The sequence below is a fragment of the Mastigoproctus giganteus genome, chromosome 4, assembly GCF_048544385.1.
Source record: "Mastigoproctus giganteus isolate SK-2022 chromosome 4, ASM4854438v1, whole genome shotgun sequence".
NCBI lineage: Eukaryota > Metazoa > Arthropoda > Arachnida > Uropygi > Thelyphonidae > Mastigoproctus > Mastigoproctus giganteus.
Window position 1 is genome coordinate 69,371,500 of NC_143578.1, and position 16,918 is coordinate 69,388,417.

At 37.0% G+C, this 16,918-nt stretch overlaps 1 protein-coding gene across 3 annotated transcripts in view; it reads left to right on the forward strand.

The window, feature by feature from the left end:
• LOC150086818 (centrosomal protein of 83 kDa-like) overlaps positions 1-16,918 on the forward strand; it is a 173,621-nt gene that overhangs the window by 64,733 nt on the left and 91,970 nt on the right. For all 3 annotated transcript variants that reach the window (XM_090371589.1, XM_090371588.1, XM_090371590.1), the window contains one exon: positions 1,679-1,823. In XM_090371589.1, coding sequence (XP_090227715.1) covers positions 1,679-1,823 — 145 coding nt within the window. The remainder of the gene's footprint in view (positions 1-1,678; positions 1,824-16,918) is intronic.

Sequence of the window (16,918 nt, forward strand, 5' to 3'; positions counted from 1 at the left end):
TCGTTTTTTCGATACGTGGTTAATGTTTTATTGTATTTATTGACCAAATTGGTAAATAGTGCCAGGTCTACTTCGAGATAAGTGGAGGTATCTGATACAACTGACTCATTTTTTTCGTTAAATTAATTTTTTATTTAATTTTTAATTGCATTAAATTGGTTTTTAATTGTTTTCATTTGATTTTTAATTATTGTTAATTATTTCTTACTGTAATGTAAGATTTTAGATTTTTTAATTGTTTTCGTTTTAATTTCTGGAGAGTATCATAAGGAAGTGTTCTACATATCATATTGAGGTAAACTTCTTATTCTTTTACAAATATTGATATCAACATGGAACATATTGAGCATTATAGCTCTGGTTCATATTATCAAATGTATCTTAGTTTGAACCATTGCAGCTCACTTCAAAGTGGATGAGCACACTAAAACCTTTTTGGTTATTATGGGAAATTTAAGAATTTTCTAAATTTTTTCATTTGCCTGAAATAGGAAAAATTTCTAAAATTGATGTTGTGATATCTGATATTCTCTAGGCGCTTCCGTAGCCAGGTGGGAAGGAGCAGCAGCAGTGCGTAGCACACGCTTCTTGATTAGACCGGGGTTCGAGCCCGTCACCACCAAATACGGAGGATGTGGAAAGGTCAGGGAATGACCACCGCATATCCCGGAGCAATATGGCTTTAGTTGCTAATGCTCCTAAAAACCAAACAACAACAACTGATATTCTCTAATTGTTTTCAGTAATGTAATGTGGTTAGCATGGCATGGCCTCTTTCATATTTGTGTAATCTTGATCAGTCTGCTGCCCTAGAACATTGACCATTAATTTCTGGCTACATTATTTCACATGTGCCTGTTTGTGAAAATGTATGCCAAAAAGAGCATTCAAAACTATATTTTTTAATATAGTTTTGATTACTTTATATATTATTTTTTTAAGTGAAAAAGCAAGATGGCAAATCAGCTATTACTTAGTTAATTATTTGTTCAAATATATTAATCATCAGTTCTTATGTGTTGTTAGGATCCAGGAAATGTTTGCTTATACATTGCATATAGTGCATCCACCTAAACACATACTTCCTCACTTACCTGCCTGGTGCCTCCGTATCCAGGTGGGCAGGAGCAGCAGTGCGTAGCACACGCTTCTTGATTAGACTGGGGTTCGAGCCCATAAGCCATCAAATATGGAGGATGCGGAAAGGTCAGGGAATGACCACCACATATCCCCGGAGCAATGTGGCCTTAGTTGCTAATGCTCCTAAAAACCAAATAACAACAACTTACTTGCCTGTCCACCCAATGATCAAAATTTGTCAACATTGGTTCAAACACGGGTCTAAACTACTCGCTAATTTCCATTTTTGTTAAAAAAGACAGTTTTAACCACACTGAAGTTTGTTAATTAACCTAAAAAAAGGAAAGAAAATAGAGAGTCCATTCCAGTTCCACCTGTCCAATTTCCTGACTGAATATACTAAGCATAACATGATTGTAACTGATTTCCAAAATTTGCCTGAAGTGAGAGAAGAAAAACTGCATCCACAGTTACTTTCGGTCACTTGTTTTTTTATGTAGCATATATGCTACACACGTGTATAAGTTATTATTTTAATACCATTTATATATTTTGTAAGTATGTAATAATACATTTGTAACTTAGTCACAATTTTCAGATCTGAAACTGGACTTGCAGGCATCTAAGGAGATGGCTGGAAAGCAAAAGCAAGTACTTGCAGAAAAAGATCAAGAGATACAGAGAAAGATACATTCAACTTGTCAACAAGTGTGGGAAAAATACCATCAGCTTAATTCTGAAAAGTATGTTCAGATGAATTATTTATTTTTATTTTGTATCAATTTTTGTTCATCATTAAGATTACAACAAATTCCATTTCTTTAGGGTTAATATTAATATATTAATTGTAACACTCAAGTTTGCCACTACTAATATTAATATTAGTAATGGCAAACAATGCAAGAATGCAAGCTTATACAAGATCTATACTTTGCTTATTGGAGGCTTGAAATGGAGAAATCCATGTTTAGTCTCCAGAGCAAAGCTCCAGCAAACTTCCCCTTCCCATCTCTTCCATCATGCAGTACGATTGATGTCTTTGAGGTTATGATAGACATCATGGGGAGATCCAATTTTTCTTACATTTTTGAGGGTACAGCTCTAAAACGCTGTTCATAGGCTGGCCACTAGATAGTCCACCGAACCGAACTTATTGGTAACTCTCTAAGAGGCTTCTGAATCAGCTAGTATGTAATCTCACTGCCTCTACTCTGCTAGATAGTGACTGGAGGGAGTCTGAGTAGTGTGTATGGGGGGGGGGGAATTGTCAAGGTCACGTTATGTCAAGGAGCTGAGTATATTCTTACCATTTGTATGACATATCCAAAAATTTCATTAATCCATACAGCATGTTCTCGCCATCTTTTCTTACTTCTAAATACACCATGAACTGTCAAACTTATAGAACAAACTTATCTGCAAAAAGATCTAACCCTACCAAACACTTCCTCATTCATTTCACAAATATACATAGTCTCAGTTCTAATCTCAGTGATGTCCATTTCCACTTACAGTCTACCAAACTCATGTACTTTTTCTGACAGAATCCCAGCTATTGGTTGATTCAACCACTGCCCTCTCAGTTGTCCAAATTATTCACTGTATAGTTCCATTTGCTTCAAAGGTAGTACTTGTGCATGCATCTGTTCTGATATTCCCTGTCAAAGACTTAGTAATTTAGAATCTCCTCTTTTCAATCTTTTCTGGCTTAAAATCTCTCAACCACATTCTGTCAATTCATCTCTGCCTCTATAGTTCTCTCACCTCCACTAATCACTTGAAATTCTTTGACTTTCTCCCGTTCAGCTTTCCTAACAGTGTGGTAATTTTAATGTTCACAACTCCAGCTGGCTGCCATTTTCTAGTCACAAGGTCCCAGCTGGTCAAGGTACTGAGGCTTTTGCAATTACCAATGACCTCGAACAGATTGTTCTTTTACCTACCAAAATACCAGAAAATCCTAACCATGCAGCAAACACGCTTGTTCTTTTTTCTCACAAACAACCTTTCTAAGTACACAGTCAAGGTGAGTGGTCCCCTAGGCACCTAGGGGACCACTCACACAACTTTGTGTGTGAGTTGTGTGACCATCACACAATTTTGTGATGGTCTTTTCTTCGATGGAGCCTTTCTCTTGTGGCTATTCTCAACTTCATGTTGTTTTGCATTACAAGAATGTAAAATGGGATGACCTGAGAAATTTCTTTTCTTCTTTTCCTTGGTCGGATTACTGTTTCAAATCTGATGTCAATTTTTGCTCAGATCATGTCAGTGGAATTCTTTATTCCACACACACCACCTCAAAATCTCGTCCTTTATCTAAACCTTCATTTTCCAATAAATGTGCTAAGGCAGTTCAAGAGAAGAATGTTGCATATTATAATTTGCTTATTTCAAAATCTCCAGGTTTGTTTTCTGCTTACACCAAAGCTTTCAACAATTGTAAAGCAGTTATTAATCGGTACAAACTAGATTTCTAACAAGGTAAGAGAAGTCTTGCTTCTTGTCCAAATGTAGCCGAGCATTCTGGTCTCCTGCCAAAATTGGCCACAACTTTTGTCCATCTCTGTTCCCACCTTTGTCCAAACCATATGGTTTATTGCCTCTTAAGCCAAAATAAAGATGACCTGCTAGCATCTTATTTTTCTTCCAACTTGTATATTGATATTCTTGTAAACCACTTTCCACCATTCCCATTACACTCCATTCAGTGCCTCCTGTGGTCTTCTGTCAAAATGATGTCAGAAGGATTTTGCTTGATGCTGAGAAAGCTCCAGGTTCTGTTGGTATTTCTCCACTTGTTTTCAAAACATGTGCTCCTGAACTTACTCCTGTTCTATGTTGCCTTTTTTCACTTTCTTATTCCAAAGGTGTTTTCCCTTCTGCTTGGAAATTTGCTCATATCCAGCCAGTTCCTAAAAAGGGTGACAAATCCCTTCCATCCAGTTATAATCCCATTGCACTTACTTCTACTCTTTCTAAAGTAATGGAGAAATCAATTAACTGCCAACTCTTAAACTACCTAGAAACCTTCTGTCTGATCAACGATCGCCAGTATGGATTCCGTCAGTGTCGATCCACTGGTGATATTCTGGCTTATGATACCCATTTATGGACTAATTCAATGGAAATGTTCGGTGAAACACAAGTAGATGTTCTTGACATCTCAAAGGCTTTTGATCATGTTTGACATAAAGGTCTTCTAAATAAGCTTCTATCTTATGGTTTGCATACTGTTTTTTATAATTGGATCTCCAGTTTTCTCTTTGACCACTCGATGCAGGTGATCGTAGATGGTTCTCTGTCTTTTAACTTCTCCACTAATGCTGGTGTTCCCCCAAGGTTCAGTTCTTTTTTCCTCTTGTATATTAATGACCTTCTTCCATTGACCAAAAATCCTATCCATAGTTTTGCTGATGATAACACATTGCATTCCACCTTCCAGTTTGAGAAACCTTGCCCTGCACAAATAGCTTCAACTTCATGAATATCCACTATGAATTCCTTAACTGCTGATCTGCAGGTAATTCTCCAGTGGAGCAAAGATAACTTAATTGATTTCAATCCTTCTAAAACAGTCCTGTCTTATATCTTGTAAAAATGATTCTTGGACACTGCTCCTATGCTTATCTTTGATGACACTCCACTTTATAGGCAAGATCATATATCTCTATTGGGGATTACCCTGACTTCTAATCTCTTTTGGCATAAGCACATTACAAATATTGCATAAAAAACTTGGTTTTCTCTTTCACTCTGGCCATTACTTTTTTCCCAAACTATACAAATTGCATATCCGCCCTAACATGGAATATTGTTCTCACATCTGGGGCAGAGCCCCCAAAAATCTTTCGCAGGCTTCTAGATTCCATTCAGAAGAGGGCAGTTAGGCTAATTAATGACTCATCTCTAAGAGAATCCCACACTCTCTGTCTCATATACGTTCTGTTTCTACTGCATGCCTTTTCTATAAATACTTCCATGGGCACTGCTCTTATGGATTGGCTTCTATAATTCCCCCTCCCTCTTCCAGAGCAGTCCAAACCTGTGCTGCAACCAGTCAACATCCATTTAATGTCCAACTTGAAACTCACAGAACCAACTTTTCTTCCTTATATACAACTTCCATTTTCTGGAACAACCTTCCTTCGTATGTGTTTCCTGAGAATTACAGTTTACAGAAGTTCATCTAATGTCAACTAATATCTTCTTTCATCTTCTCAACCTCAAACCCATGCATGGTACTAAGTGCTGTAGGTTCTAATACCTCTCATGTTTGGGAAAAAAGAGCACTTCTCATATCACTTTTTCCAACCTCTCTAATAGTTTGTCTAGTTGTCTTATTCTTCTTGCAATTTATTCAAAACTACCCTCTTTTCTACAACACCAGATGGAAGTTTGTTCCAACAATCAACCACCCTGCTGGCTGAAGGCAAACTTCTACACATCTGTCCTGCAACCATTCTTCATCAATTTGAATTTATGTCCCCTCATGTATGTGGTCTGAGCAAGAGAAAGGGTTCCATCAGTGTTGGACTTTCTCGATCCATTCAAAGCTTTAAACATCTCAGTCAAACCTCAAAGGGGTCTAGTCTCCCGACACTGCAGTTTTCAGAATGGAAGCTTTCCTGGTAAGCAAACCCTTTGTTCCTTTCACTAATCTTGTTGCTCTTCTTTGTACCCATTCCAACTGATCTGCTTCCTAAAGTGAGGCTTCCAGACCTGTATGTACTACTCAAAATGTGGCCTAACCATTGCCTTATACAAGGTGTGACTATTAAATAACATTCAGTTTCTGTCTTCAAGACAGAAACTGAAAGTTGGTCTTTGACCTTACAGTGACAAAGAGTGACATGCAGCCTAATGTGAGCATAAGCTTGGGCTTATGCTCATGTTAAAGGTGACATTATTCAGAAGTTCAAATAAATTGCTAATGTTGTTTAAATAGCATAACCACGACTGCACATACAGCCACTGCAATCAAGCACCACCTGTGAAACTAAGGTACAGCAGTTGACCTTGAACTTTTACCTAGTTTTCTGCCAAGTTACATTCCAACTCACTTATTTTCTTTATAGTCAGACGGGCTTTCATTACCGTGTATTTTTGCAGTTTCTGAAAAAATGACAGCCAAAAGAATCAAACAACAAATCAACCTCAAAATTTTAACAAAGCTAAAGAAAACACCAGTTGAAAGTTATGAGTTTATGGGAAAAATATTATGTTAAGAGCTTGAACATGCTATGTTAAGAGCTTGAATAGCATAAAAGATTATGTTAAGGGCTTGAATAGCATAAAAGATTTTAAGAAAGAAGAGAGAATGTGGTAGATGGTAAACGACCAGATCATAGAGTATCCATGAAAACTGATGAAAATGTGGACCTGGTAAGGACATTGATTAGAAGTGACTGTTTAAGCATTAGAATGTTTGCATCAGATTTCAATATGGACAAAGAAACAAACAAATTTTAATTGAAAATTTAGGCATGAGAAAAGCGTGTTAAAATTGTGCCAAAAGTTTTGAATGAAGACAAAGAATGAGAAGTTTGTGAAGAAAATTGAAGTTCCAGGCTTTCTGAGTACTGTAATTACTTGCGATGATGAAAGTTGGCCAAAATGATTCTTGTTTTCATAAATTTTAAAGGAATTATTATGGTTGAATACATTCCACCAAATCAGACTGTCATACTATATTGAAGTTCTGACAAGGCTACGTGAAAAAATTAGAAGGAATTTGTAGTTTCTGGAAAAGAAAGAGATCTGAATTGTGGAAGGATGGTTGGACTATCCATCAAGACAATGCTGCAGCACACAACGTACTCTCTGTTCACTAGTTTCTGGCCCAGAAACAAATCCCTGTATATGAAAATGCACCCTACTTGTCAGAGTTTCAGTTACAGAAGGTAACTTCCAGAAATGTTTCTGTGCTTGGAATAAATGTATGGAACAGGGTGTGCAAACCGAAGGCAATTATTTTGAAGGGAAACTACTTGTAAAGTATGAAATATTTCATTATATTTATGTTCCTTTCACTTTTGAGAACCTCTAACTGAGTGAAAAACTGGGTTTGTGGGAGAAGAGATAAGAACGTATCAGAGAGAAGAATAGTCAAATTCTTTTATGAAAGTTTAAACAAATGGTGACAGAAATGCAAATGCAATTTTCAATTTTTCTTATCAAGAAAGTGTTGTGCAGGAACAATGCGCAGAAAGAAGAAATATTAAGGTTACTGCATATGTTTTGAGATTTTGATGGAGTTTCTTGACTTTATCTGTCTATAAATTCAAATTTCTGTCCTTGATTGTTATTATTCCTTCCTTCATTAATTTTCCCGAATTTCATTTCTGATGAAATTCCAAATATTGAAGTTCAGGGATATTTACTTCAATTTCTTACAGTTTATTTATAAATGAAAACATAAGTTTGTTTGGTTTTTTCTCTCTTTTTTTTTTTTTTTATTAGCTCTTGCAGGCTACATTACATCTTTACCTTCAGGGTAGTAAAGGTTTCAGAGTTATATTTCAGTGCAGGTATTGAAATAGCTTAAAAATTTTATATACTTGTGTTCAGTTTTTGTCTTGGGAATGCTATGGGCCCCTCCAGTGTCACGAAGACAGAAACTGAATGTTGCTCTTTGACCTTACAGTGACAAAGACTGACATGAAGCCTAATGTGAGCATAAGCTTGGGCTTATGCTTACATTAGAGATGACACCATTATTCACAAGCTCAAATAAATTGCTAATGTTGTTTAAATAAAATCACCAAGGAAAGAAAAATCTGCTATTTATTTAAAACTTAATGAGTGGCATCATTGTGACAGCTGTTTGTTCTAACAATCCCTATCAGATAACATGTAGCCTCTGTTAGCAAACTTAATTCTGATATATTATGTTAGTCTAGGAGAGTTTTGTATGTTTGTTTTGCTGCTATGGTGGTATTCATTTTTCAACACTCTAAAGGCTGTCTAAATTTAAAATTTAGAACAAATTTGTAACAATTTTTTAGCTTTGATAACTGCATTTGTTTGTGTTTAGTTTTTTTTCTGCACATTGCTTTCAGTTATGTTCCCATAGTTTATGCATTTGAAAACTATGTGAACACACAGTTGCATTTATTTGGTCATACATGTGTATATATATCTAAGGTACAAAGGGTACTAGGAAAGTTTTGCAATACAGCTTTGTTTATTTAATTTTTTCAAAGTAATTTCCTCTACATTCAATACACCTCTCCATCCTCCGAAACCAATCTTTAAACCAGTTCTGCCAAGTTTCACTAGGGAGTAAAGCACACTCGTTGTCCCAAGCCCGTAGAAGGTCCTCATCACTGGAAAACCGCCTCCCTTTTAGCTTCATTTTCACATGCGGGAACAGTGCAAAGTCTCAGGGAGCAAGGTCTGGACTGTAGGGAGGGTGCTCGAGAAGTTTCAGTCCTGTCGTGGTCAAATATTCGGTGCAGGCTTTGGCGCGGTGAGCTGCAGCATTATCGTGATGGAGGTACCAGGTGTCCATTCTTGACTTTGGCCGCAGGTTCTTCATAGATCCAATGACTTTAGGCAGGCATTGTTCAGTATACCACTTAGCTGTGACTGTCTTCTGCGTGTCCAAAACGACACGTTCCACAATTCCACTCGATTTGAAAAATACAGCTATCATTTTCTTCTTTACAGATCGGGATTTTCTGACAATTACGGGTGTGTCGTCATCATCAAAGACCCAAACTTTGTTTTGAGCCTTGGTCGGCAGATCGTAATAGTACAGCCAAGTCTTGTCACCTGTCACGATGTTGTTCACATACCGAGATTGTCCCTTATCAAACTTTTTTAACATCTCCCGGCACCAAGTCACACGTCGTGTCATCTGCTCTTCAGTCAGTTGATGCGGCACCCAGAGAGAACAAAGTTTCTTCACGTGCAAATGATCTTGCAGAATCGAACGAATTGCTGGTGCATTTAGGCCCAAAGTATCCTCTATCTGTTGGTAGGTCACTCGCCTGTTTTCGTCAAGCATTTTCCTCACAGCTGTAACGTTTTCCTCCGTAACTGACGTTCGTGGCCTTCCCGGCCTCTCAGAATCCTCCAGAGTGAAATTTCCCCTTTGGAATTCTCTATACCACCTGAATATCGTTGTACGATGTGGACAATCATCATCTAGTGCAAGAGTCATTTCTTCTAAGCACTGGTCTATGGTTAAACCACGCACGAAATTATACCGCAAAACTGTCCTTATCTCATTTCATGACCACGATGCCATCGCAAGCACTTTACACTCTCACCACTAATGAATAACTGAGCCCATCAACTTGGCGCGGCGGCTACTATGCACGTATGAACATGTCTCAATATGCAGCAACAAGCAGCTTCCTGTGATTCATTGTTGCATCATATTGCAAAACTTTCCTAGTACCCTTTGTATAACTAATAATATATATTACTATATATGTCTGGGCCATTATATTTTACCCATCTTTCTCTGTTCACTCTATACAGGGTCTTTATAATTAAATTTTCCCTATTCAGAGCTATCTGGATTGCTATCTAATGATCAGGTCAAGTGAAAAATTGTATATGTAGTCCATAACATGGGAAAGAGAATGCCATAAAAAAAAATTCATACTAAGGGCAGAAATAGCAGTTGCCACCCTATTTTGCATTATGCAGTTGTGTACTTACATTTAAGGGAAATCACAATAGTAGTAAGCAGTGTGGCTTCCCTCTCTTTTTTTCCTCTCTTCAATATCACACTCTTAGAGTAGCTGTTTATATAAATGGTAGCAATGTACAGTGGTTCTTTGGAAACGCTGACATCAGAAAAAACATTTGGAAAGGTCTGTTAATACCATATGTAGTCCAATGATGATAGAGAATTTGAAGGAAACTAAGTTTTTGCATTATGCGTGACTGAGGATGGAACACTTAATGAACTGTGTGTGGAGGAAGTTGCAGCCACTGAAAGGACTTAACACAGCAACAGCAGAGGGTAGCATTGATGCTAGCTCTGCTGTATGGCTGTTGGACGTACCCACTTCCATATTAGGGAGGGCATTAAGGAAGATGCTTCAGTGTTATCCCTACAAAATCCATTGCAAGATCTTAAAACAGATTATGCAGAGAACAAAAAAGGTTCTTCTTTCCTTCCTCTCAAGACAACAGCACTTTTTGCCTCTGGTAGAATATATCTGAACTAAAGAAAGAAAAAAAAACAGTTGCCCATACGACTATAACAACTGTTGTCGTACCTCCAGAAGATACCAATTCAGCTGTCCCTAAATATTATTGGATCACCCAGGGGGAGGCCCTGAAGAGAAGACACTAAGCTGCTTGAAAGATCCAAAGATGATGAGTTCACCTATGGGCCCTTTCAAGTTGCTCCGTATGAAAAATAATTTTTTTTTGCATACAACCCTTGTGTGATCACATCATAGTAATTTATTAGTTTGGTTAAGTGAGATTTTTCATTTACAAAGTTGTGTTGTTATCCTTTAGGATATTATACTTCAATTTGAGGTTATAGCCATATTTACTTCTAGTCACTGTACTGTTATAATGGTACTATATTATACATAATTAGCAAAAAAGCTTTAAGTAACTCACTGAATGTCTCCTTATTTAAATTGTCATGTGAAAGAATTGAAAATGAAAAGATAGAAATACGAGTTACAAGGACAGGGTAAAGATTAAAAATAGATATGAAAGAGTAGATACATACTTGTGACAGTGGAAACAAAGGAACTCATCTCTGATTGGCTGAAGGAAGTCTCATTTTGATCAGATACCTGAGATTTGGAGGAAATCTGCATGTTAGACAGGAAATTTCTACATGCAGGCATATTATCACATATACAATTTACAGAATATGTCAGATCAAACTGAGTTATCCATTCATTTTTATAGTTCATCACACAAGCCTAAGCTGGATGATACAAAAATTCTGAATAATTAATATACATGATATGTAATGGAAGCAGTCATCATAACTAAATTCAAATTAGAAGACAGAAACATGTTGAATGCCAGGTCATCCACCCCATTGAGTCAACTTCCATCAGGTATGGATGTTCCAGTATATCAAACATATGTGCTTACTTTTATGAATAGAGTATTTGTACTGGAAGTGGAATTACAGAATTTACAATACACACATGTAATCATGAACATAAACCACAATTAGGTAATGCTGAAATCATAATTAAATATAAATTTCATTCCATGGAAGCACTTGCTATAATGAAGTGTAAATTAGAATATTTGTACATGTTAACTGCCAGACCTCTGGTTGATTTTCCTAATTTGGTATCTTGAGAAAGTTAAGTTTTCTGCTAGCTTGTTTGTTGAGATTTCTCCTAATATTTAAAACCTTCCATGTGTTCATTATATAATATGGTTATTGACAATGCATTTACAAAAAGATTAGTTCTCTTCTTTCCATTATGTTTGCCATTGTATTATGTTATTTGTATAGGTAGCATTGTAATGGTTTTTAACTTAGTTTTCTTTCTTTTAATTTAACCATTTACCACATGAAAATTTAAATATGCAGAATAAATAGGTGAGTTAATTTTTAAAGATGTTTTTAAATCATTACCATTGAAATTCAAAAATCAGTCTTGAGCTATAATTCTTCACATCCTAATTATGGAGATCTCACTACAATCAAACATATTATTAAGTTAACTGTGTAACTCATGGACCTTACATCTCTGGATCTTACATTCTCTATCGCAAGTCTAATTGTTTAGTGAGAAATGCACTTCACAAAGATAAACTTTGCTGCTAAAGTAAATCTAACAGTTAAAATAACAATTTAAAAATATCAATCACATAAGTCATGCTCTAACTTAATTATATCATAAATTATATTAATTATATTTACTGTTCCTGTGCTGCTTAATATTGTAATAAATAAGTGCATATTATTAATTAATAATGAGAAATTAGCATAAACACCTTACAACTTCAGTCAAATATAAGTCATATAATGACTTTCTACACCATTAATGCTAAAAGCATAGTACAGTGGTGCCTCGCAATTCGACTGTAATCCGTCGCCAAATTAGAGTCGAATTGCGGGGCAATATTTTCCATATAAGTTTATGGCAAATTGATTAATTTGTTGTCCGAGAGAAATACAATATTATTGACTTTACTATATTCTACCATATAACAAACAAAATTACAAAATACATAATGAGTACATACATTTCATTGAGCCTTAGATGTTGGAAGGATGTTTTATTTATCTTGTTCTGCCCCTTCTCTTCTCCTCTTGGCTTGGCGCCTCCGTAGCCAGGTGGGAAGGAGCAGCAGTGCGTAGCACACGCTTCTTGATTAGACCAGGGTTCGAGCCCGTGACCACCAAATACGGAGGATGCGGAAAGGTCAGGGAATGACCACCGCATATCCCGGAGCAATATGGCCTTAGTTGCTAATGCTCCTAAAAACTAAATAACAAACAAATAACAAACCTCTTGGCTTGAATGGGGATGAGGAATTGATCAAGGGTGGACTGTCTCTCTCCCTCTTTTTCAAGATAGCCTTGAAGTGATGCATAGTAGTGTTGTTAAACAAGTCTGTCATTCTAGTTACAACAGCAGTGTTGGGGGTGCCATTTTAAACAAGCAGACTGCACCTTCTCCCAATGGAATAAAAATTTTTTAATGGCAGCTGTTGGCATCGGCCACTTTTCCCTGTCTTCTTCTTCTTCACATGAAATTTCATTTTCTCTATCTTTTGCTTCCTGTTCGCTGAGTGTTTTGAGTTCTTCCACGGTTGGTTCGTCATCATGATCCTCCACAAGCTCTTCCACATCAGCCTCATCAACTTCTATGTCGAGGTTATCTCTGCCGTCGAAATGATTTCTCGCATGGCTGCAGCTGCTTCTGATTCTTCAGCGGCTTGGACTGCATTGTTGTCATCCCGAAAAAAGGAAGGAACGAGTTTCTTCCATGATGCACGAAGGGTCCTCTGTGTCACTCCCTCTCAGGCAATTTTAATAAAGGAAATGGCGTGAAGAATATTGAACTGTCTTCCAGAACCCCTTCAGTGTCTTATCAGAAGAATGAGTCACGTCGAAAAGCTGTGAAAACAAAGCCTTGGTGTAAAGTTTTTTAAAACAGGCAATTACTTCTTGATCCATGGGTTGGATCGGTGATGTGGTGTTTGGAGGCAAAAACTGGACTTTGATGAAATCAAAGTCAATTTCAAAAATGTTCGCCAAGTCTTGGGAGTGGACACTAGCATTGTCAAGGATCAGCAGTGCTTTCAAAGGTAAATTGTTGTCAATAAGGAATTTTTTTATGCTCGGAGCAAACTCCTCAAAAATCCAATCTTTGAAGACTTTTTGGTCTACCCAGGCTTTTGCATTGGATCTCCACATCACTGGCAGTTTGGACCTGATGATTTTCTTCCCAAAGCACCGAGGATTTTGAGTGGTAAACGAGAAGTGGCTTTACTTTAAAGTCTCTGCTTGCATTTGCTGCCAATAACAAGGTAAGCCTATCTTTCATAGGCTTATGTCGTGGGAGTGTCACTTCTTCTTGCGTGATGCTTCTTCAATTTGGTAAGCACTTCCAAAATAACCCAGTTTCATCCCCGTTAAAAATTTGCTGCGGCAAGTAGCCTTCCTTCATGATTAAATCTTCAAATTTTTTCACAAACTCTTCTGCAGCCTTTTTATCTGCACTAGCTGCTTCCCCATGTCTGAGAACACTATGGAACCTGTTCTACCTTTGAATCTGTGAAACCACCTATGACTTGCCTTAAATTCATCAGTTTGATCTGAGATACATCCTGGAATTTTCTTCTGCAATTCTTCAAAAATTAACCTAGCCTTCTCACAGATCATTGCCTCAGTTACTGAATCTCCTTTCATCTGTCTTTCTCTAATCCTGGTAAGAAGCAGCTTTTCCATTTCTTCATTGATTAAAGATCTGTTTCTGTCAGAAATTTTCATTGCTCCAGCGAACACCCTAGCACCTATAAGCTTGTCTCTTTGTTGCCAAAAAGTTGCCACGGTTGACCTAGCGATGCCATACTCTTGAGCTACATCTGTAATTGTTCTACCTTTCTGCACTTTATCTATAATTTCTTTCTTCTTTTCTATGCTCAACCAAGTGTGTTTCTTTCCTGAATTATTCCGCTGTTCACTTCTCTTTGGACCCATTATCAAATTTCACTCAAAAAATAAATAACTGCCAAAGCACAAAATTTTTTACTTTATGAGAAATGCAGAATTATAAATTAGCACAAACAACTCGAGCAAACATGAACTCAGACTATGATTATTAACGAGATAATGTTGTCTCATAACTGAGGAAGAACTGACGGCATACCTGTAGCTATCTTTGAGGGCAGCTAACGTAGCTGAACGATTGTAGGATCTATTCCCGCTTTATCTGTCATTGGTTAAATGTTACTCCCGCTCTTTAATACCATTGTTTAAAATGTATGAAGCAACTGTCACTATTTAGCGCTATTTAGTAATGTTAAACGCAGCTACGTAGTACAGCAAAGAATTCTATCATGCAATATCATGTAGCGTTTGCACCGGCCTGCGAAATCCGACTGTCGAATTGCGAGGCACCACTGTATTAGTAGTAGCAGATGATGCAAGAAAGCAAGCTTCTGCAGCATCAGCAAAAACAAAAAGAAAAAAAAGGAAAAAACAAAGCTAACACTTCCCATATCACCTATCCATTCCCACCAACAGTTTGTCCAGTTCTTCCTTTAATTTATTCAGATACTTCTAAAACACGAGATGGAAGTTTGTTTCAATAATCAACTACCTGCTGGCTGAAGACAAATTTTTGCACGTCTATCCTGCATCCATCCTTTTTCAATTTGAATTTATGCTCCCTCGTGTGTAGTCTGAGCAAGAGAGAGAATTTGATCAGCACTGAGCTTACTCAATTTGTGTTAGTATCTTTATCACTTCAATCAGATCTTCTCACAGGTGTCTACTCTCCACATGCTGTAATTTGTAGAATTGAAATCTTTCACAGTAAGAGCAGCCTTTTGATCCCCTCACTAATCTTCTCTGCACCTGATCCAAAAAAATCCATTCCCTTCTAGTATTTAGATAAGTAAAGAAGTCTTTGCTGTTTATCTTTTAATTCTTTGACATAGACTTCTTGTAACACCTAACCTCTTTTGTGACTTGATTACAGACTAGTTCATATGTACTATAGACTTCTGTATTACCTGATAATTTATATGCGTTCCTTGGGTTCTTCTCCACCATGAGTCTCATTAGTGATAATAACATCTGTTATTATTTAAGTCTAAGCCTTGAATGGTATCTCTCACTTGGTATAAAAAGCCTGGTAATCCTTGAATGTTTCCAATTTTAGAATTTGCTATTGGTAACTTCATTAGTTGACCTGAGTGTATAGGATTTAAAAACTGTCTGAGATCACTGTAGTCACCTTTACAAAAGCAAAAGTCCTTCCCTTTGCCCTTGACAGTAGTTATATCTTTAATAAATCCCATGTCAATATACTATGATTACTGCCACCTAGTGGTTTTCTTATCTGCAGATTCTTAATGCATGAAGGGTTGTTGCTGATAATCAGATCACAAGTAACGTGCTGGTTTTGGAAATAGTCATCCAATAACTCCAACGAACTTCTTGCTACTGTATGAGTGACCAATCCACAATTTCCTGTCAATATCTGGAAATAATTAAAATCCCCAATTATAAGATAGTCTGATTTACTAGTTTACTCTGTTTATACGGGTGCATGTTATATCCATCACAATCATTCAATAATTAGGTCTATAGCACACTCCTACTCTCATTTTTGTTTTCCCTGTGCTAATGTCATACCAGACTGACTTCATATCATTGGTAACCTATGTCAACTGAATGAGCAGCCTTAGATTTTATGTGCTTTTTAACTAAGAGCATAACCTCCCATGCTCCTGTGCTGTCTATTGTCAACTGGATAAGCAGCCTTAGATTTTATGTGCTTTTTAACTAAGAGCATAACCTCCCATTCTCCTGTGCTGTCTATTCTTTCTGTGCATGTTGTACTCCCCCATATGCGAATTCTGCCCCCTTATCCATGAGTGACAGTGTATCTCCAATATCCCTACAATGTCTGCCTTTGATGACTTGACTGGTATTTCAAATTTGTCAAATTTATTTACTGTACTCCTAGCATTAGTGTACATGCAAGTATATATGAACCTGATTTTACTTTTAGTAACACTAACATGTCTCATGTATTTTCTTGTTCCATGAAGAACTCCAGACCCTAAAATCACCAACACCTCTTTTTCCAGGCTGCTGCACATTCTAATAGAAGCAATGTTAAGACTCACTTAAATCTCTGTCTCCTGTGGCTGCTATTAATCAGTACCCCCCAGCTAGCAATCTGCTAACCCACCTGCCTTGATAGTATTAGTAAATAATCTTGCACCCCTTCTATTTAAGTGTATTCCTTCTCTGTAAAAATAGGCGATCCCATTAACAAGCACAGGCCGTGCTTAGAAAAATTCTATCCCATGAGCCTTTCATAGTTTCCCTGGGGACAAATTGATTGATGAGGTATTCATCATGTACTCCCTCCTATCATGTCTGGGCAGGATTGCAGGCACTTAATTTCATTCCTATCTTGTGACTTTTTCTCATCATTTCTCTATACTGTTAATTATATCCTGAGATCTATTCTTAATATCATTTGTACCAACATCTGCAATAATATCCCCTTATGTGCCCTTTAATGATGATAGCTGCTCTACAATGTCATCAACTGTAGTTCCTGGCAGGCATGTCCTGTTCCTATTCCACCTGTACTTTTTTGTGCAATATATTTCTTGCTTCCCTTACAGTCAAGTC